The sequence below is a fragment of the Chrysemys picta genome, chromosome 2 (genome assembly GCF_011386835.1).
Source record: "Chrysemys picta bellii isolate R12L10 chromosome 2, ASM1138683v2, whole genome shotgun sequence".
Lineage (NCBI taxonomy): Eukaryota > Metazoa > Chordata > Testudines > Emydidae > Chrysemys > Chrysemys picta.
Window position 1 is genome coordinate 93341143 of NC_088792.1, and position 23102 is coordinate 93364244.

General features: G+C 39.3%; 1 protein-coding gene and 1 long non-coding RNA gene across 5 annotated transcripts in view; one reads left to right on the forward strand and one right to left on the reverse strand.

Moving 5' to 3' along the window:
- Positions 1-23102, forward strand: part of SEPTIN7 (septin 7) — a 130273-nt gene that overhangs the window by 20440 nt on the left and 86731 nt on the right. For 2 of the 4 annotated variants that reach the window (XM_065587198.1, XM_065587200.1), the window contains exon 1: positions 2366-2505. The exons of the other annotated variants lie outside the window; for them this stretch is intronic. In XM_065587198.1, the coding sequence (XP_065443270.1) occupies positions 2496-2505 (10 nt within the window). In that variant the 5' untranslated portion in view covers positions 2366-2495. Of the gene's footprint in view, positions 1-2365; positions 2506-23102 lie in introns of those variants that run through there. 4 annotated transcript variants of the gene reach the window in all.
- The window catches only part of LOC135981959 (uncharacterized), a 59156-nt gene that overhangs the window by 10140 nt on the left and 25914 nt on the right, over positions 1-23102 (reverse strand). The gene's annotated exons all lie outside the window — the stretch shown is intronic.

The window sequence follows — 23102 nt, forward strand, 5'->3', positions numbered from 1 at the left end:
ATAGGTTTATTTTTAAAAAGAAATGTATATAGGTTAAATAACTCTTTAACCACACTGCTTAAAAAGACAACACTGCATCTAATCAAAGCAAAGCTTGTAGAGTAACTGGCTTTTTAAAGTTATTTATTCCTCCTGCGGTTCAGGATGTGTATGAGGTAAGGTGTTTTTTTTTTTTCTTGTTACAGTAATGATATCACAGCAACACTTTTACTGAGTACAGACAGTACTAATGAAGACACAAGTGTGAAATGTACTATAGCAAAGCTTTTAACTTGTGTTCTCTTTAAAATATATATATGAAAAAGCATTTTCCTAAAATGAAAACTGATGGGTCATAGTACATAGTAATGGCTACTGACTTTAACCACTTAAGTTTAAAAAAACCAAGCCACACGCATATTATTATTTTACAAAATGTCTGCTGCACATGCACTGAGGCTAAAGATTTTTAGCCTAGGGTCTTAGTGCAAAAGCATGGCAAGGCTAACAACATAGAACTGCTCTGAACTGCATTAATTTGAAACTGTTGGTAAAAATATTGTGCACAATGTACTTGCAAGATAATGTAGATTTAGGGGCTCAATCTTGTTCTTTCACGCAATTTAATTGTGGATTTATAGCTCAAAAGGGGAAAGGGAAACTGAAAAAATAACCCTTGCAGCATGACCTGAAATCAACAGATCTGGGCTCTGTTGGAGCAAATGAGGAAGTGGGTTCTAGTATTGAGGACCTGTCACTGAAAAATCCATTGAGCTTCTTCCCATTTAAATCGGGAAGCTCTATGCTGCGCATATTCACTTTTCTAGTTGTTTTTGTTCTCAAGTATTGAAGACAATATTACTCTCTAATCCACTGGTGATTCAGAAAAGTGGTAGTCAGTAATAGACCAATATAGCTTGTTTTTAATTTTTCTGGGGACACAAGATTCCTCCACTCTCTATGGGAAATTACTGTTCCACCTGGGGTTTCTTCATAGCAGCAGGGCTGTCGAAGACTTTTTCACTGTGTGGTATGTAGAAACTTTTTGTCCTGGTCCTAGTGGGAGTGGGGTTGGGATCAAGCAACTTCTCCTCTACAGTATAGCATGGGGTGAACGCAGCAGCTTACCATCAAAGTGTAACACCCCCACCCCCAGCACAGTGTGATGGAACAGGCTTTCAGGCGTGCTCTTCCTCCCCCTCCCCCGCCCTCCCCGTGAGAGAAACAGTTTAAAACCATTTAAAAACTTGACATAAAGGATGAAACTAAACTTTCTGTTCCTTTAAAAACAAGCCCCACCCCTCACACATCTGAAATGTACAGTCCTAAGGTTCCCTTAAAGCAACAGCAGGAGATACCAGCCATGTGGGGATCACTGCTTCTCGATCAGTGGTTCTCAACCTATTTACCATTGTGGGCCTCATATGCAGCTCTCTGTGTTACATGGACTGCATCCACACAATATATATACTACCTGTATGGCCCTTAGGATGTCACATGGGCCACAGCTGTGTGCCGATTGGGCTGCAAGTGGCCAGTGGGTTGAAAACCACTGATCTAGTTTGAAGGAGTAGGATTAAGCACCTGCAAAAGCCTTTATTAATAGGTGGCAAAATAGGCACTGACAACACCCACATCCTTCCCAACTCTCCCTACAAAAGGCATCCTTCTGAACTACTGTGAGGAAATGGAGACACATCTACAGTAGGTTTTTTTTGTACCAGTACAATCACTCTGAACTAGCTGCACTAGTGATGATCCCATGGAGAAGTGGTGCACTGGTGTGACTTGCCTCAGTTTCAGATTGGGCTAAATTGCGCCAATGCAAAGGTATATCTATACTAGGAGTGCTTTACTGATACAGGAATACAGGTAAAGTAGATCAGCAAAGTGCTGGTAGTGTGGATGCAGATATACTGATACAAAGTGCAGTTTTGCCAGTCTCATACCACCCCCACAAGCAAAATATTTTGTACCATTAAAAGTGCATCTTTTCTGGTATAACTGCATCCACAGTAGGGACTTCTGTTGACAGTTATTTCAGTCAGGGATCACACCTCTTCACACTCGATCAACATAACATGACTGCAGAAGTCTATAGTGCTGACATGGCCTAAGTCACTTTTTATATTGTTGCAGTGCCATGTATACTGGGAGTTTGCACCAGTACCACCACAATGGTATAGCTATAATTATGCAAAATACCATTGTAGACAATGGCTGGCTATCCCCCACTCCAGTCTTCTGCCTGGTGCTGCAGTTTACTAAATTGTCTACAATTTAATGAATAAACATCTTGACTTAAATCAGCATTGGCATAACAGTTGTACAGATGTTAAAAGCTAACGAAGATTAGTCTGAAGTGTATTAGAAAATTACAAGCATTTCTTTTGACTATTTAAATGTCTTTGTTTTTGTATTAGCAACAGAAGAACCTTGAAGGATATGTGGGGTTTGCAAATCTCCCAAATCAAGTTTACAGAAAGTCTGTGAAGAGAGGGTTTGAATTCACGCTCATGGTAGTAGGTGAGTTGTTTTCTTTATGCATCTAATTGGTGATTCACCTTCCCCAAAAGAATTTGGAGTAACTGAAGATTCAGCTACTCATGTGTTTACCTCATTTGTGAAAGCTAATTAGAATGTATATTATACTTACCATTTTTGTTTTTTAAAATGTTAAATTCTAAAGTGTTTTTTTAGGGCATACAGTCCAGTTGAACATTCATTTTTTGTCTTCTGTTACATAGATGAATAGGGATAGAAAATGGGGAAGATAAAGAGCCTTCAGCAGAGAGGGGGTGTTGTGCTAGCCTATGCAGAAACTTCAACGTAGATCTACTGAAAAGTGTCTGCAAACATGATGTAGTGGAAGTCATTGAGGTCTAGAGCTCAGCATCATGTATGTTCAGTCTACAAGTAAAATGTTTTTTAGTTGTCAATGGAACAGTTTCAGCTGGGGATCTGAAAGTCTAGCTGGATTCCTTCCTTCCTTGCACATCCAGTAATCAGGACCCTATGTATCCTGTGTTTGTGGCACCAAAATTTTGCTACAGAATCCAAGCCTTCATGTAAAGAAACATTTATAGTTTGCATGATGGCAAAGAAAAACAAATACTGTATAAGCTGATAGTGTTTTTTCCAGTGACTTCAGAGATCTTGAAACAACCACAGATACTTGACTAATCCTGTTCATTACAGTGGGATGGTAAAATTAATGGTTGGTCTTTGGCATACGAGTTAACTTTGTTGGTCACTTTAGATGGATGTTTCTGCTAATGAGTTTATCCCATAATGCTAAATTACCATCCATGCTGTTTGGGTGTCAAACTTTCATTTTCCCCCTGACTACATGTATGATGTAGCTGTGTGATCAAAGTTGAAATATCTGCAGTACCTTGGAAACTAAATATGAGGCTAGTGTAAAGCTGTTTTTTTTTTTTTTTTTTAAATAAAAAAAAAATAAAACAAGGAGTGCTGTACTGATTCTATTTTAATGTTTATATAAAAATCCCAGCTTGTGAATTTAAATGACGCTGTCTCACAACAGGTAGTTTGCTACAGAAACCATTGACCATGCCCCAGTGCTTTGTTAATTTGATGAAAGATAGTGTTACTTTTCTGCTGTTTAGATTTGAACCAAATTGCTGTCTTAACTGTTGGATGTGTAACTGAGTTAACAGGGCAGGTACATTTAAAAAAAAAAAAAAAAAAAAAGTATGCTTTATTGACAGGTAGCTGTTCAGTCCTGCCCTCATTCCTTGAACTTGAAATCCTGAAGTGGATCAAAAACTACTTAGCTTGTTTGGATTTTGCTCACATTTTTGTAACTTTGTGATGAACAATGTTAATGAGTAGAAATTTTAAAATGGGCGCATCCTGTAATAGCCAACTGTCCTTGTTCATCAATACATCCATCTAACTTGTAGCTTGATTAACCAATAAGTATCTCAGTATTATGTAATCAATTGAACTGATAGCTTGTGTAATCATTGTGTCCCTATAAGAGAATGGTCACAAGTATAGTACCCATTGGTTGAGTTACCAAATCTAGGTCAAATTAGATCTAACTCATTACAAATCACTGTTCAGGGAAATGAAGAGTGTGAGTTGGAATAAAACAATTTGAGTTTGGGGCATATTTAAAAATTCCATTATAAACATGCATTCAGCTGCATAACTTGTCATGAAGCACAAAACCCCATTTGGTCTTAGCCCTCTACCAACCAAAAATGTATTCATTTTTCAACAAGTAAAAGTTAGGAATCATGCTGTCCTTAAACAAGGATGAGTTCAGAAAATAATCACACTATACAGAGACTGTCTTCATAAGTTTGTAGTTGCTGAGAGGTGAAAATTGGCAAATTCATTTAATAAAATGGGATATGCTTATTCTATAGTCACTATTTTAAAACCATAACTTTTAAATCTCATGGGAAAACAAATCTCTAAGAACCAGCAAGCTGTATTTTGTTAGTATCTATCTCTGTTCCTCATGACTCGAAATCTTCAGCATCTAAAGCAGTTTTCAGTGCAGATGCATTCAGAGGAGTGCTAAAAAAAATATTGGTGGTTAGTTAGGAAACTTTAATCTAAAAATTAGATTTGCAATAGGAGCTTGACCTGAAAACTAAGAAGTGAAGCCTTGCAATTACTGACTTTGTTTTTAGTATCAAATCTTTGTACTTCCTAGTATGGATTCACATTCCACTCTGGCAAACGATCAGAACTTCCATTGGCAGGAAGTTAATACATTATTGTGCACAGACCATAAGTGCTCTCTGAAAATTTGAATGATTTCCTTGATGAGGGGTCATTAAAAAAAATTACCAGGTGTTTCATAGACTTAACTTAGTCTGAATGTCAGAAGTTGATCTTTGATTGGATGAACATATTCCCTATAACACTAGGTCAGTATTTAATGTGGAATAATACACAAACCCATATGGTACAGCTACAGCATAATTTTTCACTTTATTTCCTGCCATGTTTGACTCAGTGTAGTAGAAAACAATTAGAGCCTTTTAAAAGAGAGACTGCTGAAACAGAATGTTTTACCTTTTTTTTAACAATAGAATAGGAGGCTTTTTAGACAAGTGGTAGTAGAAAGGTAAAGCTTAATTTTTTTCAACAGTTCTAGTCACAGATAAAATTAGGAATACTTAACTACTTTAAGAAGTATTGTAACAATTGTGAAATGTATTAAGCCTTTTAAATAGAATATGAGGTGGAGAGGAATTCATTCTGAGATTTCCAAGCAATGCATTTGGAAAGCTTTTGATTTAAGAGAAAAATTCCCCTGGATCTTCCAGATATGAAGGATTCCAAGTATCTGTTTTAAACATAAAGATGATTATGAATCTATTGCAACATCTCATTTTGTTTTATAACTCAACTATGACAGACTCCAATAATCTTGAAATATGGATTGTCACTTATTTTTGTACACTGTCTAGTACAGGGGAGCACTGACTTGATTTGAAGCATCTAGTCATTACCACAATGTAAATGATTAATAATAAAGAAGAAACTCTATCAATGGAATATGTTGGACTAATATAAGATTCTGAAACTTGAGCAACTCACGTTACTAGCATATATTTATATTTGTTTGTGGCCAAGTGTTAGCTGATGCATTTGGAAAAGATATTATATATGCTGCATATTGTTGTCTTATTGTTTAGAATGGCCCTTTGGAAGCTTAACTAAAATATTTCCTAATTTTTTCCTCCCTCATGGATGCATGCTGATTTGTTACCGTGGGGTTCCACATAAGTGCTGGCCTGCTGGCTATATTTTATTTATGGTCAGTGTATTATTCATTTGTTCTGGAGTGAAAAATGCAATGTGGAATTGCCAAACAGATACAGGGACATAAAGTAGGTCATGTTTGGGGCTTGCAAACCTTGAGTGTCTAATGACTATTTTCATATGTTCTATAGATTTTAAATCATGGATTGCAATTTCCTGTTAAAATTATTTTCCAATTGTTCAGATAGTCTGGAATGAACTGTTAATCTTTGAAATCTGATCTCCTCCCCACGGTAGTTTAAAGCTAATCATTTTTCAATATTAACTACATTATTTTGAGGAAGAAGAGCAAATGTTTCAGGTGTTTGGTAGCTAGGTTAGTTTCTGATTGATTGTGTGGAAAAGATCCACGGCTCAGTTTAACTGCATGTGATATGTCAAGTTGTCATACATCCAAAATGCAGGACATTTAAAAATAAATTAAATCACTATATACTAACGATCTTAAACTCCATTTGCCCAGCATGGGTAGGAATCTTTTGCTAAGTGAGTGCTATCAACTTCTGCAGAATCTCACCTTTCATCTAAAATTTTGGCATGCTTACAGTTGCAAAGAAAACCTTCCAAATATGAACTGAGTTTAAACTGTGAAGTGATGTCATCATAAACCTGCAAAGTTAACTCTGTTGTCAGGATGATGGAGCTGTCACTCCTGTGTGGGAGCTCTTAGTTGCTGGCTGCTGTTGGAATGGTTGTACACATGGGGCGTGCAGAGGCACTGAGTGTTAGGTTTAGGGTCCCCTGCTCTCTTGCATCTCCTAAAACAGGATGCCTGCAGGCTCCCCAGTCTTCCCATCAAAGGGGTCTGTAATCACTTGTTTAAGGTGAGACAGTCTACACTTAAGTGTTTTGGGAGAACTTTCAGCATTAATTTATTTGTGGGAGAGGTAGCATACATTGTTTGGGGGACGAGGGGGGGAAGAGTGCAGAAAAATGGCCCACCACTGTTCGGTTTATTGGAGATAGTATTAATTTCTTGTGTACATGTTGGTGGAAAAATTAATTGACATCAGTGCTTGCATCTCCAATTCGATGCCTGACCCTACAGAGAGTTTGGCCAGCAGGAGAGTGAGGTCTTTAGGCCCAATGAGCAGGACATACTTGACTGGGTAGGTGTAAATGGGGAGGGACATGGCTTAGGACACTGGTGTATTTCAGCTAGGAGAGTGGGTTTAATTATTGGGCATCTTGGTGTTAAAACATTTTTAAATTCTGTAAGTGTGGAATCAATTTCTTTGAGGTTACAGAACATATTGCATTAAAATATGTAACTGTGCGGTAACTGAGAATAACTTCATCCCATAAATGGTAACTTTTACTATAAAGTGTATATATGATTAGAAAGCAGGGTCTGTGTAAGCTTTTCACATTCTACTATTTTAGTGACATTTTAAAATTAAATAGAATTATTATATACTTACAAGAAGTCATTATTTTTTTAAATTGTATTTGGCCTCGGTTAACATGAATAGGTTGACAAGTTATTTGAAACTTATCTGTATTTTCCCAATAAGTACAATTGCATTGTTTCCTTTTAGAGTAGCTCTAAAAACATTTAATTATAAGCTACACCAAAGTAACCCAAATTGTTCTCCTTAATTGACCACTTGCATTTGAAATTTGTTCTGAAATTAAAGCATCTGTGTGGAAAACTAGGGGGGAAAAATTGAGGTGATATCTATGCTATCCTGTTCCAATCCTGCAAGGTTATGTAACTGAAATGGTGTTTCATTTCATTTCACTGTGGAACAACAAAAGTAATTAGACATCCCTTAGGCATAAGACATAAAGCATATTAAAAACAGAAATATAACCTCATAATCAAATTAATGTTCTGTGCTGGATGTCTTTGAAATTAAGTTTTATAAATACGGTTTCAGAAGGGTTACGTCTAAGGTCAGAAATAAAAGCATTCCACAAACTGAGGCACACAGGTGTAAAAATCTGAACAATATCCATTGTCTCTGCAGACCCCAGTCTTCAGAAGTCCCATATGTTTTCAATAGTCCATAAGCTAAACCCTAAAATATAGTCCATTGGTATCATTAGGTGGGCAAAATCTCTTCCTGAGTTTTGGATGATAAAAAGTTATGGTGGACCTTCCTGCAGAATAGATTAGTGGTAGAACTGAACCTATTTTTTTTTTTTTTAAATTCCTTATATGCAAATTTTTGTTATATAATTTAAATGAAAGTTAACACACTTTGATTATATTTTATTTAGCACATTGTTCATTAATAAGCAAAAAAGAGTATTTTGGTATGTTAAACATTAATTTCAAATCTAAATCTACAAAATATATAATTAAACCACTTCTGCCATCTAAATACCACATGTTTTTTTGAAGCTTTTTCGATGCTACTAATGTTGTATGTTCTGCCATAACAGTGAATGACATATCAAGCCTACAATAATATAAAATGGGTAACCTATTAACAATCCAGTGTTCCACATCTAACTGGAATGTCATCATCTGAACTGTCCTCCATACTAACTTTCACATCCTCCTCATTTGTGTTCTCATTTATTTGCAGCCTACATGCTGGAGAGCATTTGAGTCCATTTGCAAGGCACTAGAAAACAGGGAGTTTATATTCTGTATTACATTTACAAGCTATCAGCTGCAACACTGCTTCAGGGGTGGGTGGGCTTTTCATCCATTCTGTTGTCAGTTCACCCTCCTCCATGACCCAGCCATGCCATGTTTCAGGGCTGGGTATGACAGGATACTTCTCCAGGCTCCTTCACCAGACAGCAGTCTGGTAATTGGCACACAAAACATGAAGTTAGTGGAAGTCTTTCCATGGAGGCAGCTAGCCAGATTCAGCATCTCCCTTCTTAGCATGGAACAGCTGGTATCTTAGCTCATTCCCCTCTGTGATATTTGACCAAGCTGCATACGTTCTATAGGTGAATTTTTGAAGAGAGAGATCTGCAGACAAGACCCAGTGTGGCCCTAGCTCTGCCAGTGCTCTCTGAGAGAGTCTTTTCTCTGGTGATCAGCTTTAGGCCAATCACCTCCCGACATTCTGTAAAATGTGCTAACAGAATCACATCCAGTGAATGCATGCATTCCTAACATGGGTGTTCAGACATTCTAGTGTGCCAAGGTTTCTTGCTTCTATATACTTCATGCACTTTTTTTGATACCACATCTTATGTAGATTTTGCTGATGTCCCTGAAGAGAGGAAGAGTAAGAATTACCACATCAGTGTCCACAGATACAATAACTAATTCATGGTTCTTTGATGCATGCTTTACATGTAACATAATCAGAGTGTCTGTCTCTTCTTGTGAAGACTATAAGTTCAGAAAGTTTGATGCCCCTTCTCTGGTTAAACTTGTTACCATCTTTCTGGCATGTCACACTGTTTTCTCACTTAGTTTCTCCAGGAAATGGGGCTTTTTCAATTCATCACGTAAGAACTTGATGAGAGCAGTCTTGCTGGTATAACATCCAAGAACGCTGTGTCTCCATTGTTGGATCTTGTAACTAGATATAATGTTGTTCAGTAGTCCTCCAGGGCCAGACCTTCTGTTTTCCCTCCCTGAATTTTTAATAGAGATATTATTTTACACTTCAAAGATCATATCTATGCTGTTGTTGTCAGTTCCAGTCTTCAAGACTGACAGACATGCTCTGACAGATCACTATATGTTTTGTTCTCAACATTTATTTTCTGTACAATAGCCATTCCATTTATGATGCAGGCAGAATGACTAGGTATTGTAAGCTGTTGTTACTCTTTTTTTCCCCCCCCTCTTCTCTCAAGATTCCTTGCCAGGGCCGCTTTGTCTTCCTCATAGTGCTGTCAAAGTTGGAGAGAGCCCAGGGCAGTTGTCCTAAGGGGTGTTGCAACACTTCCCTCATGTCCAAATTCCTCCTTGCTGCTACCAAAAGCATATGGCCAAAAAACCTTGTGATCTGCCTTTTATATAATCTTCTTTGAGGCTTTTGTTTTACTGGATTTCTGTGTCGTTGCATGTCTTCAGTTTTTGCTTTGGCAGACTGTCATAGATGTTCTGGGTTGGGTGCACAGTTTCTAGCCAGTTACATGTCAATGCTGTGTATGCACCTTCTCCTTTCTCGTTTGCATGTAACAGATCCTCTCAAATGCCTGCAGGAGCTACAGAATCAGTGGAGACAGCCTAACTCATTTGTCTCTGAAAAGGGATTGACGCCGTCTTCTCCAGTGTATCCATCTGTGACTTCACATCTTCTTCAGCTCTCTGTATGCCTGATGGTTCTGCATGAGATATGCCAGGTGTTTAGACCTTGATCATTTGTCTGTTTCCTCAGACAAGTACTTCTGCACCCTGCCCCAGCTGTAAGACCGAATCCTTTGGTTTCGCCTGCTGTCTGTGTGCCCTTATTGACAGTCTCTTCGATGGCTTGATCCCCAGTGGTTTGATAACCTCATCTGTATAAAGAAGCCTCCTCTTTTTTTAAAATTATCAGGATGTTCTATTTCAGCCATGTCATTTGTGTGTAGTATACTAACAGACATCTTGCATAATTCTGCTTATCTTAAGCAAAGTACCAGGGTATCATTGCTCTTACCATTGCTAGGTGAAGAAGCCAGTCACCTTCTCTGGATACGCAAATAGGCCCAAGAGCCACCTCAACCACATCAGTGTAGTTAATCCAGAATGCTGATAGCCTGCCATTTTCATGCTTCAAGAATTTCAGGTGTGTGTTGAAAGCTGAAAGATCATCAAACATCTGTCCTGTGTTTGGACATCATTCAGCTGTTCTTGTGTAGTGTTGCTGCACATCTTTTCCATCTGGATTATTGTCATTGAGGCTTTAAGTGAACCAGGTGGTGATCATTCAGATATAAAAGCAGGGCCTCATACACTGATTTATGTAGTCTGACAGTTCAATTGTAGTTTTGTCCCTCCAGTACGCTGCCGATGGAACCTTCAGCAATAATACTGAACTCAACTGTGGGACCAACATCCTGGAATCTTTTCCCAATGATCAGAGACATATTGCATATGTGTGAAATGTTCCCATTCTGATTATGGACTTGAGTTTGTCATCCTTCCACAGTATTTCTGCAGCCTTGGCATACAGTGCCTGGTGAGACACATGTTCAATCTTTCAAGTCAAGTTTTTCCAGTGTTTTCGGTCTTCAGGATTTCATACACCATAGACACCTCCATTGCTGGCACATTTCTGGTTCCCAAAAACCCAACACTGACCTGAGTCTCACTGTGCATGCATGGACGTTAAGCCAGTCCAGGAGCTGACCATCTGGTCATTTACATTTGTTTGCCTGACCAGAGACCACACTTGGTTCTTAATTTGAGCATTGTGAATGGGCTCTTCATAGTCTGTCCCCACTGGTTCCATCTCAGGAGGGCCAGCTTGGTTACAGACATTATCAGGAGGAAGCATTAGTGGTGGAGGGAGTGATGCTGTGATTTGTTTTTGTTTTTGTTTTATTTTATACTTTCTCTGCATGTGTAAGCTTATTGGATTGTCCAGGAGTTGGTATCTGAGGCTGCACTGCAATACCATTTATTCTGTGTGATGTCCCTGCACCACTGAGAGTCTCAAAGTCGGTTGATGTTATATGCGAAAGGTGGGGATGCAGGACAGAACATTGGATGGTATTGCCACACCTGCCTTGTCCTCATTAGCCAGTTTCTGTAGACAGAAGGCAATGTCCATTTCCTCCAGCCAACTATAGGATATCCCATAACCTAGTTGGTTGAGTATCTCATTGTCTGTGAGGTATTTCACTTACCATGGTAACAGGATTTGCTTGGCAGGTTTCTGCACACCTCCACTAACAGCATATATATGATCTTAGGGGAAAGGACAGTATGAGTCTTTGAATTTATGAACATGGTGTGCTCTTTTGTGTTCCCTGTTAATGCCATCTTGGTGTACTCATTGGGCCGCAGGTTGAGAACCACCGCTGTATAACAAGATCTGATACTGTGCATCAGCTGCTACCAGCTCCCTTGATGTAATAGCCAATCTCTTTCTGTTCATCTACTCTTCTGCTCTTTTCTGCACATCACTACTTGACTTGATCGATTGCTTGATGCAGTGGGTCACAGTCCTTTTCACATGCTTGGATACTTTGTCACAAAATATACTGACTTTTTCATAGTCCGGAGGATGATGATCCATTTCCTTTTGATTTGTGAGATTTGTGGTCTGTGAAAGGAGCCTCCACATCTCATATCATGCATGTTTAGGCCTTTGCTGTTTGTGTATGCTTTTAGGGAACTTCTGAATTGGATTCCATGACTTATTCAGGAATCACAGGTGCATCACAGTCAAATCTGAAGCAAACAGAGGAAGAAATACATAAATCTTCGGTCACAATACCTTATTGTACACAACTACCTAAATATTAATTTTAACTTGAAAAAACAATAATGCCTGTGGGAACACAATAGTTTTTCATGTGAAGCGTGACCTCCCCCTTGCTGATAGGTTGTTGGCAGTGACCATGGCAACTCCCATGCAAATTAGACAAATTTGTATAGTTTTCATTGTTTTAATGAAATGTAATTACCCAAAATTAGGTGAAGATATATTCATTTTTAGTCAAAATATGGGCATACCCATTTTTCACTCCATGCCTACACTTACATGTACATTTTCCATGGAAACAGGCCTAACTCCACCTTTCTGCTACCATGCAGAAAGGACCACCAGTATTTTTGCAGTGTCTATGCATGGACCTTTCAAAACTAGATGGGAATTTGCCAACACAGACGGGTACCAAAAGTTGTCTGTCTGGCTCATGGATAACAAGTATGAGATATAGAGGACCTGAAGATGGTTGAAGTAGTTGAGAACCTAGTTTAAATGCTTTTCTTGTTAAAACCAAAAGCTGAATCTCATTTCTCACTGCATCTTGTTCAGAGTAAGGTGCAAGGTAAAGTTCCACTTCTGAGAACATTTTCTGAATCCATTGCATTCTGCAGTCATGTTGGTAGCTCACAGTAAAGCACATCAGTTTAACCTGAGTTGTTAGTAAGATGGACCTCATCCAGCCTAATTAAAATTGTAGTTTACATTGACTAAAATATCACCTTGACCACGCCTGACACTTGTGTTCAAGTTATCTTACATAAAATCTGATTGAGTATTAATTGTATCTCTCTTCTTTAAACTATTGTATTACTGAGAGTAGTTATTTTGGTTGGGATTTTCATAAGTGCCTATGACTTGAGTGCAAGTCCCCTAGACTTTCAGTGGGGCTTGCTCTCCTATGCCCAGAATGACTTCTGCACCTCCTTTAAGATGTTATTAGGCTAGATTGCAATTAGGGCTGCCAAGTGGTTAAAAAAGTTAATCACAATTAATCACGCTGTTAAACAATAATAGAATAGCATTTATTTAAATATTTTGGGATGTTTTCTACATTTTCAAATATATTGATTTCAATTACAACACAGAATACAAAGTGTACAGTGTTCACGTTATATTTATTTTTGATTACAAATATTTGCACTGTAAAAAAACCAAAGAAATTTTATTTTTCAATTCACCTAATACAAGTACTGTAGTGCAATCTCTTGATCATGGAAATTGCACTTACAAATGTAGAATTATGTACAAAAAATACTGCATTCAGAAATAAAACTGTAAAACTTTAGAGCCTACATGTCCACTCAGACCTACTTCAGCCAATGGCTCAGATAAACAAGTTTGGTTACAATTTGCAGGAGATAATGCTGCCTGCTTCTTGTTTGTGACCTGAAAGTGAGAACATGCGTTCGCATGGCACTGTTGTAGCCGGTGTCGCAAGATATTTACATGCCAGATGCGCTAAAGAGTCATATGTCCCTTCATGCTTCAACCATCATTCCAGAGGACATGCGTCCATGCTGATGACGTATTCTGCTCGATGACAATCCAAAGCAGAGTGGACCGACGCATGTTCATTTTTATCAGCTGAGTCAGATGCCACCAGCAGAAAGTTGATTTTCTTTTTTGGTGGTTCGGGTTGTGTTTCCACGTCTGAGTGTTGCTCTTAAGATTTCTGAAAGCATGCTCTGCGCCTCATCCCTCTCGGATTTTGGATGGCACTTCAGATTCTTAAACCTTGGGTCGAGAGCTGTAGCTATTTTTAGAAATCTCACATTTGTGTTTTGTGAAATCTGCAGTGAAAATGTTCTTAAAATGAACAACATGTGCTGGTTGGGTCATCATCCGAGACTGCTATAACATGAAATAAATGGCAGAATGTGCGTAAAACAAAACAGGAGACCTACAATTCTTCTCCAAGGAGTTCAGTCACAAATTTAATTAACGCATTTTTTTTAATGAGCATCATCAGCATGTCCTCTGGAATGGTGGCTGAAGCATGAAGGGGCATATGAATGGTTAGCATATCTAGCACATAAATACTTCGCAATACTGTCTACAAAAGTGCCATACGAATGCCTGTTCTCACTTTCAGGTGAGGTAAATAAGAAGCAGGCAGCAGTATCTCCCATAAATGTAAACAAACTTGTTTGTCTTAGCGATTGGCTGAACAAGAAGTAGGCCTAAGTGGACTTGTAGTCTCTAAAGTTTTACTTTGTTTTGTTTTTGAGTGCAGTTATGTAACAAAAATAATCTATATTTGTATGTTACACTTTCACGATAGAGATTGCACAACAGTACTTCTATGAGGTGAATAGAAAAATGCTATTTCTTTTATCATTTTTACAGTGCAAATATTTGTAATAAAAATAATATAGTGAGCACTGTACACTTTGTATTCTGTGTTGTAATAGAAATCAATATATTTGAAAATGTAGAAAACACCCAAAACTGTTTAATAAATTTCAATTGGTATTCTATTGTTTAACAGTGTGATTAATTGCGATTAATTTTTTTTAACTCAAAAAAATTAATTCCGATTAATCGTGAGAGTTAACTGTGATTAATCGACAGCCCTATTTGCAGTATATTTTCCTGTTAGTTGTAGCTATGAAGAGAAACAAAATCTTGGCTTCATAGTTCTTTCCAGTGTTAGAAACACCTCTTGCTTAGTTTCATTATGACTTTTGTCTTGTCCTCTGGTTTAGTTGCATGTACAATTGTAAATGTTAAATGTTCAGACTTGGTGAGTTTGGATGGTTTGTGGCTTGGGCTCTTACATATCTTTGCAGCTACAAGCATATGTGTTGTAAATTGCTGTCTGCACACAGTCATGTGACTTGCTGCAAGTGCTTTCTCTGCAGTTCCTGTTGCCTGAATAGGTTTTCTGTAGCTCTTGTCTGACTCTAAACGCTCACTTCAAATCTCAACCTATGTATCTGCCTCTTGTATTACTTTGCATTTGTGCTTATCCTAGCTCTGTAGATAATTTTTGGGTTCCAACTTGTGGGAAAGATGATGTATCCCATACTGTGGGTATTGAATATACTTAAAAATTAAAAGAAGTTCAAAGTCACAAACTTAAATTTGACTATTTTAGGCTTGAACTCATATACAAAAGAACATATACAGACTTGAAAAGAGCCAAAGTACAGTCTTTAGTTTTTAAAACAGCACATTTGTAATTTAAAGTGTCTTTTTAATGGAAGATGCATAGTTGCTGTAAGTTGAGTTAGGTTCTTCTGGTACTTGTCCATATTTCGGTTAGAATTGCCCTCTTAAGTTGTTCACTTTGGTATGTAGCTTCCTTAATGGAAGCCAGCAAGTGTATCAAAGGAGCTATTCTACCAAGAGATGAGTGTAACAAAGGTCTCAAGCTAAGCCCAATTAATAGGAATTTTAAATTATAACTTGTCTATTTAAATTTGGTTCAACTTGTCATTTCAACACTGATCAGGCTTTAGCGTGGCCAGTCACCTTCAGGGTGTTTTAAACAAAACATCTTTAAATTGCTGAAATATTCTTTGAAAATTAGCTGTTGATTATTCATTTCATAGTATTTAAAAAATTTACATTGAAATCAATTCACTTTCCATGCCTGTCTACACCAAACCTCAAACACTTGACCACTTTAAAATACTTTTAAAACCAGGTTTTAAAATGGTTCTGCTAACTGTGTTAAAGGCCTAGTGTGAAGAGCATGATTGAGCTTATTTGGGAATAAGTGGATGGGAAATAGTTATCTAGGACTGAAAGTTTTTACTCTTCCTATTTGTGCTGTTGTAGCAGCTCTAGTCCTGGGGCAGGATCCTGTTGTGCTAGGTGCTTTACAAACACACACACAACAAAGACAGTCATTGCCACAGCCTATGTCTAGGCTCATGTGATCAGGACATTTGCTTGATGCATCAGAGCTGGAAGAAACGGAGGATTGAGATGCTTGTGTTGGTTTTCTGCTACTGTTGTGTTGCTGATGCTCACATAGAATAATTCTAAATCTAGAAGCAAAACCATTAAACCTTTCTGGGGATGGTGAAGGGGGATAATCATGTGGGAAAATAGTCTATGAAGAGGATAGTAGTGGATAGGGCACTGGACTGGGGGTTCTGTTCCCACCTCTGCTTCTGACCTGCTGTGACTTTGGGCAAGTCACTCCACTTCTGTCTTCCTTAGGGTTTGTATCACCACCCATCACTATAGTATCTGAGCATCTCTCCATACTTTTCTCCCCTCCCATCCTTTTTCTGTCTTTTTGGTTTAGACTGTAAAGTTTAGACTTTTTGGCCTCGACTAGTTTGGACTCTTTAGGGCAGGGATTCTTACTACACCTCTACCCCGATATAATGTGACCCGATATAACATGAATTCGGATACAACGTAGTAAAGCAGCGCTCCGGGGGGGCGGGGCTGCGCGCTCCGGTGGATCAAAGCAAGTTCAATATAATGCGGTTTCACCTATAATGCAGTAAGATTTTTTTTGGCTCCCGAGGACAGCGTTATATCGAGGTAGAGGTGTATATGTACATGCCTAACACAATGGGACTCTTGTTTGGAGCCCTCTGGACCCTACTGCAATAAAAATAAAATAAAAGCCAAAATTTTAAAAATATTTACATACAAGTTTTATTGAATTTATAAGGAAGATATCAGAACTGATTCCAAATTCTCTTGCTTGAGAACACTTAATTTTAGTTACATTAGGCCCTGTGCCACTGTGTTGTTGCCTTGGGCCTTGTCTACATAGGGGATTAAGTTTGCATTGTGACACCCACTAATTGGTGCACAGTACATAAGTCGTAGTAATTGCATGCACATGACTCAGTTTGCCCCATTGTGTGTACACAGTAGAGCTTGGGGCACACTAAGCACATGGCATTCTGGGACAGTATCCTATGGGCCTTTGCTTTGATGCTGAACAGTGTGTATTCTGGATTTTTTTCCTCACTGCATGCTGTGGCATATATAGTGGAAGTCAGATGGAAGCTAGTGGAATTCTAGGTCTTGGGGTCAAATTTTAAAAATCCCATGACTTTGCTCTCTCCATCCCGTGTTGGTCAGGGACACAACCCTATGCTCCAGGTGTCCCTAAACCTCTGACTGCCAGAAGCTGGGACTGAATGATAAGGAGCGGATCATTTGATAACTGCTCTATTCTGTTCATGATCTTTGAAGCATGAGGCACGACCACTGTCAGAAACAGGAGAGTGGGCTAGATGCACCATTGGTCTGATCCAGTGTGACCATGCTTATCCTTCTCTTTTTGCGGGGGAGGGAGACTGGAACTAGTGCCATTTTTTAATTGCTGTCAGCCAGCATGGACCCAGCAATGCTCTGTGCTACTGTGTTTGCAACTGTAAATACGCAGAGTCTGTTTGGGCTTTATTTGAGCTCTTGGAGCCAAGTGGCTTTGGTTTTGAACTTCACCCATTGCACCACCAAGCAGATGAGGCAGTAATAGCAGCGGAGGGAGGAAAACGAGGATAACACCATGCAACTGCTACTACAGGAGCTATTAATGGAGCAGCTTCATACAGTGCAGCACTGTTTCTTGGCTCAGAAAATGAGCTTTGATTGGTGGGAAAGGATCATTCTGCAGGCCTGGGGTGATCAGCTGTTGCGAGAGAACTTCAGGAAGGCGAAGGCAACCTATCTTGAGATGTGTGCTGAACTAGCCCTGGAGCTGTAATGGTAGCATGCCAACATGCAGTGCCCCATATCTGCGGAGAAGTGGGTCATCATCGCCATCTGGAAGCTGGCCGCTCCCGAATGTTACTGGTCCATAGTCATGCCCAGGTGTGATGCCATGCATAGGGCTCAGTGTTTCTCAAGTATCACTACTGTGGCCGCCTGAGGCCACCAAAGGCTTTCCTTGTGGCTACAGCCTCCTGGGATGTGATTTGGGGGAAGGGGACAAAGTAGCAGCCCTTCCCACTCCCTGTTGTTCCTGGATGCACTGCCTTGGTGTTGATTGTTGGGGCCACCAGCAAGGGTTGGGTCCTGCCCACCTCTGGAGACAACTGGGGCACAGTGCGGGAGGATCAGGCAGCTGGTGAGTTCCCCACATTCCCAGGGGCAGCTGAGCTCAGGCTTTGGGCTTCAGCCCTGAGGTGGCGGGGTGGCAAGCTCTGGCTGAGAGGCTTCAGGCTTCATCCCCAGGCTCCAGCTGTGTGGCGTCAGGTCCCAGGCTCTGGATGCGGGCTTTGGGCTCTGGCCATGGGGCTCAAGTGCCCCCTGTTGCCTCCCCAAATCCATCATCCAGAGCTTAATTTGTGCCCTGGCTTGGCAGGGCTGAGAGAGTCTGCTGTGAAAAGTGATACTTGTATGTTTGTTAATATCACTTTTCACAGCAAACTTACTAGTTAGCAATAAGTGAATTACAATGATTTGGACGTGTGTGTGTGTGTGTATATGTATATTTATTTGTTTTTTCCTAAAGCTAATTACGTATTTTAGAAAAAAGTGTGAGTGCGGCCACTAGCACTTTGCGGCCATCAAAAAATGTGTCCTTAGAACCCCTGCATTAAGTACTGTTGCACTGAGTTTTAAAGCTTGCTATTGATTTTTACATGTAGGGAGGTCTTAAATTGTATTAGGACAATCAGTGAGACTAATCTGCCTATCATTTGCCTCATGTATCAGAGTTCTGGTTTTATAAATGGAAAAGTGTATTTTTCTATGATGCTCTAAAGCACAGTTGACTACTTTTCAGGGTGGTTTGGAAAGGTTCTCAGTGCTAGGATGTTTCCATAGGTGTCCACACCTCCATTTGAAAATTGTTAGGGGTCTGCAAATGAAAATAAATTGAAAACCACTGCTTTACAGTGTCTTTGGTCATGGCAACGCTGTCTGGCCACGCGAATGCTCTCTTTGGGTAGCTCCCTGTCATTTCCTCTCAAACTTCAAATACAACCTCCAGCTGTCTATTTTTTCAGGTGGTTTTGAGGAATCTGTAGTGAGGTCTGGGACCTCAAAGATGGTAGATGGTATGTGTATGTGTTTGAAGATTGCTAGATTGGGATTTTTTCAATGTGCACTGTATGCTGTTTGGGTGTGCAGTGGTGTGTGGCAGACTGTCTGGTGTTGGGAATTGTGTTACTGGTCTGTCTTTGCAGTTTTGATGTGCCTTGGGATGTGCTTATATGGGTCGGAGGGGTTAGTGAAGGGCATCTGGGGTGAACTGTAAAGTAATCCCCTCTACATCCACTTTGCGCTGTCCTGATTAGGAGGCAGAGAATGGCCTTATTTAAAAAGGCAAAGGGCAGATCAGAGATGCTGTGAAGTTATTCATCAAGTTGGTACTCCCCAAAATGCAGCAGGAGTGAATTGTGAGCTGTACCAAGGCAGTGACTGTGCCGCTATCCCACATAATGTCTATACCAAAATCAAGCAATTTCTCAATCTTAGGTTCTTTATCTTCCCTGCAGATGTGCTGGAAGCACAGAGAAAGATAGGATTCTGCACTGGTTATTTGAAGCCTTAACTGCACCCAGTCTTTCTATGCAAGTCTCTGAAAAGCCATTATGAGCAGTATGGCTGTTCTATCCTTAGAGTAAACATCTTTTCATGTATAAATGTGTGCTACAGAGTATGTATACTTCAGCTGTAGCCTTAATACCTTTATGGGCAAGCAATGTCCATGTCTACCTCATGTAAACTGAGAATACTAACCAAACTTTTCCTGTAACTAGTGACTCAAACAGTTGAATTTAGTGCAACTGAATGTTTTTTCATTATTCAAATACGCTGCCAGAGGGCAGGTGGGGTAGAGGTTGCAGCTGTGCCTTGGTGCCATATACCATCTGGAGCAGGTGAATAGTTTTTTGGGACATGGGGATGACATTTGGCAAGCAGGAGAGGTGCAGGGAGGTGAAAAGGAAATAGGTATGTAGATGGGTGTGTCTCCTCCATGGCAGGGGCTTATAAACAATTGATGGTTGGGGCTTTAGCTGATTGCCCAGCTGTTCAAGACACCATTGTGAAAATGTCTGCTGGGGGCGGGAATGAATGAAGGTGGGACAGCATAGACCCAAGGGAGGCAGGAATTGAAGACTGTCTCCTAGCTCATATCTGCCAAAGATGGCTGCAGTAGTGGGGCACCTGGAACAGAAGTTAGCACAGCAGTATAATCTAATAAATTGTAAAGATAGATACTTGCATACTGAGGTTCCCTTGATAGGATCTGCCTCCTAAGTCCTGGGCTGGGTTTCTGGCTGGGAATTGGGCTTCATTCCTGCACAGCAGGCCTCAGTGTCCTTAATTCCAAAGAGATCCTGGCTTTCCAGGGAGAGATGTTCATTACTCTCCTCGTAATCCACTCTGACTCTTGCTGCTACTACTCATCCCCAAGGGAGGGGGATAGGGGGTTGCAGGGTCCACAACCTCCCTAGGTTCTGTAGTGATGTAATTGCTCACAATCCTGTCCAACACCTCAGCAAAAAAACAGATTATATTTCCGTTGCCAGACTATTTCCTGACATCCCTGGTTTTAGTATAAAAACTTCCTGTATCGTTGAAATTCCCCAGCAAGCAAAACCTCCAAAGGATATTACACTTGTGTCTTGTGGATGCAGCACACTTTTCCAGCAATGACCTCAGTAGCACATTAAAATTGATAGCCTCTGGCCACTGTTAGCATCTCAGTATAAGGACATTGTTTGTAAGCACAAGTATGTTGGTCAAGACAAGCGAAGGGAAAGGAGACAGGAGAAAGGTAGAGTCCAAAATAGACTTATAGTAGTGACGTAGAGGTATTGAATAGTAGACACACAGTTTAGTCTTATTCTCTCAATGCTTGGGAGTCCTGTGGAGGTACCACATACCTTGGAAGGGACCCTGTTTTGCTTTAGTTACATCTGACTAAAGGAGCACCATTGCCTTTTTACAGGAGGGAGTGCTGTGGTATAGGTTCTCTGAGAGAGGGCAGAACAGATGAACTTGGAAGACATCCCCATCTGAAAAAGGAAGCAGGGACTTTGCCTCCTTTCTGCTACTGTGAATCTTTCCTTAAGTCCTCTGTCATTCTGTTTGGGAGTTCTGGGGAAAAGAGAATTGTGCAAAATCCAAAGGATGGTGCAAGAAGAGAATTTTAGGATGGGTGTTTGAGTTTTCAGATGTCAGTCAAATGTCATAGTTAACTGGATTAGTAATCCAGAGAAACTCAAGATTGTTTCCATTTCTTCTTGCCATGCTGACTCCATTTTAAAAAGCGAATGTGCCACTTGAAAGAATGGACTTCCCTTTTCACTTTGTTCCACCACGTTCTATTTTAAAATTCCATCTCACTTCCCTGTCACCACCTACACTGCAGCTCTATCTCTACATCTGTGAAAGCTCAGACATACCCTAATGCAAACTTTCAGTCTCAAGTTCAGAAATATTTAAAGACTGAAAACAAAAGGTATAAGTTAACAATATAACACAGGCATTTAAAAATACATTCATAAAATATTTTCCTAAGAGAAGAAATAAGTAATCTTTTACTGTTTTCTAAACTGAGGTTTTATATTTCATAGCATCACTAGAATACATGTTCGCTTTCTATATGTGCTGCAGTAAAGAATTAGGTATACCGCCTAATTATCAAAATAATTAAACAGCCTAATTCTGCCCACAGTTATATCTCCTGGACCTCACTGGCATCTGTGCATGTATATTTGGTCCTTTAACTTATGTTTACTACTTACACAGAAAAGCCAAGACTTTCTGCATCTTCATGTCAGACTTAATTTGTATACTTCGTCCCCTTGCCTTGATTGAGATTCCTTTAGGTAAAAACTGTTAATTCACATTCATTCAATAGTTACTAGTTTTTCTTGGCTCTTATCTTCTTAGGCTTCTTTGGTGTGGGTGGAAACTTCCTGCATTTTCAGTCATCCAGATGTAGGCAAAAAAATCAAATAAATGAAGTGAAGTGAATCTACTATAACAGCTGTGCCTAAAGGGAAAGTATTTAGCCAGCATAGGAGAAAATTATATTCATTTAGATTTTGTAGTTTCAAGGGAAAGAGACCTTTTTCTTAATTCCATCTGAAAATGGAGAGTTTAAAAAAACTGGTTTTAGAAAGTTTTTAAAATTGGCTTTAGTGTGGCTTGAAATAGATTTGATTTCAATTCTTGGTGTTTCTTTGCAGGTAACTTTCTATAAATGTTATAGTTGGGCTTTAGTGCTTTCTCAAAACTTTCTTTAATAGACTTGCATTTTTAACTTTTATACGGATATCAGACTTGTAAGGAAGTGTATATAAAGAGTGAACTACAGTATCTCTTCTTGCTAACACTTCATCAGAATAAGGAGGCAAAAATCTGTGGTAAACTCCCTATCATCTGGACACAAATTTATGTATCCTGTGTTCTAATTCTAGATAACTACAGTGAACTTGAAGTATATAGCTGTGTGCAAGTATTATATATAAATATTCTATAGATGACGTAAGGGGAAAGGTGAAAAAGGGGTTTTAAAAGTTTGGGTGTGATATTAAACTCCCCCCAACTGATACAACTACTACTTTTTTAATATAACTACTACTTTTGAGATCATAGAGTATTTCCAATTTTCTATATTTTAAATATACCTTTTTGTCAGGCTTCTTAGCAATGGGTTTGCAATATATAAATTGACACTAACCTTAATGGGTGCAAACTAATGGTAGTTAACTGAAATGTTGGCAGCAAGCTACTTGTAATTCACTTGGTTTTCAGTACAGGTAGAAAACAAGTGAAAATGTTTTTTTAAAAAAAAACCTGTTTTTGTTTCATTGTCCACTTGACTTGTCAGCTCTGACTACATTCATTCTCAGTGGCCTCATGAGAAGCAGCATAAATTGCCTCACCCCTTTGCAGATTTTGAATTGGAAAACTGATTCAGGGAGTGTCGCAGAGAGCGACTTCGTAAAATATTAAAGCCCTACATAATGTTGTTAGGTGTTATTTATCATTCTTCTCCAGACGCACCAATATTTAACACAACTAGTTTTATGC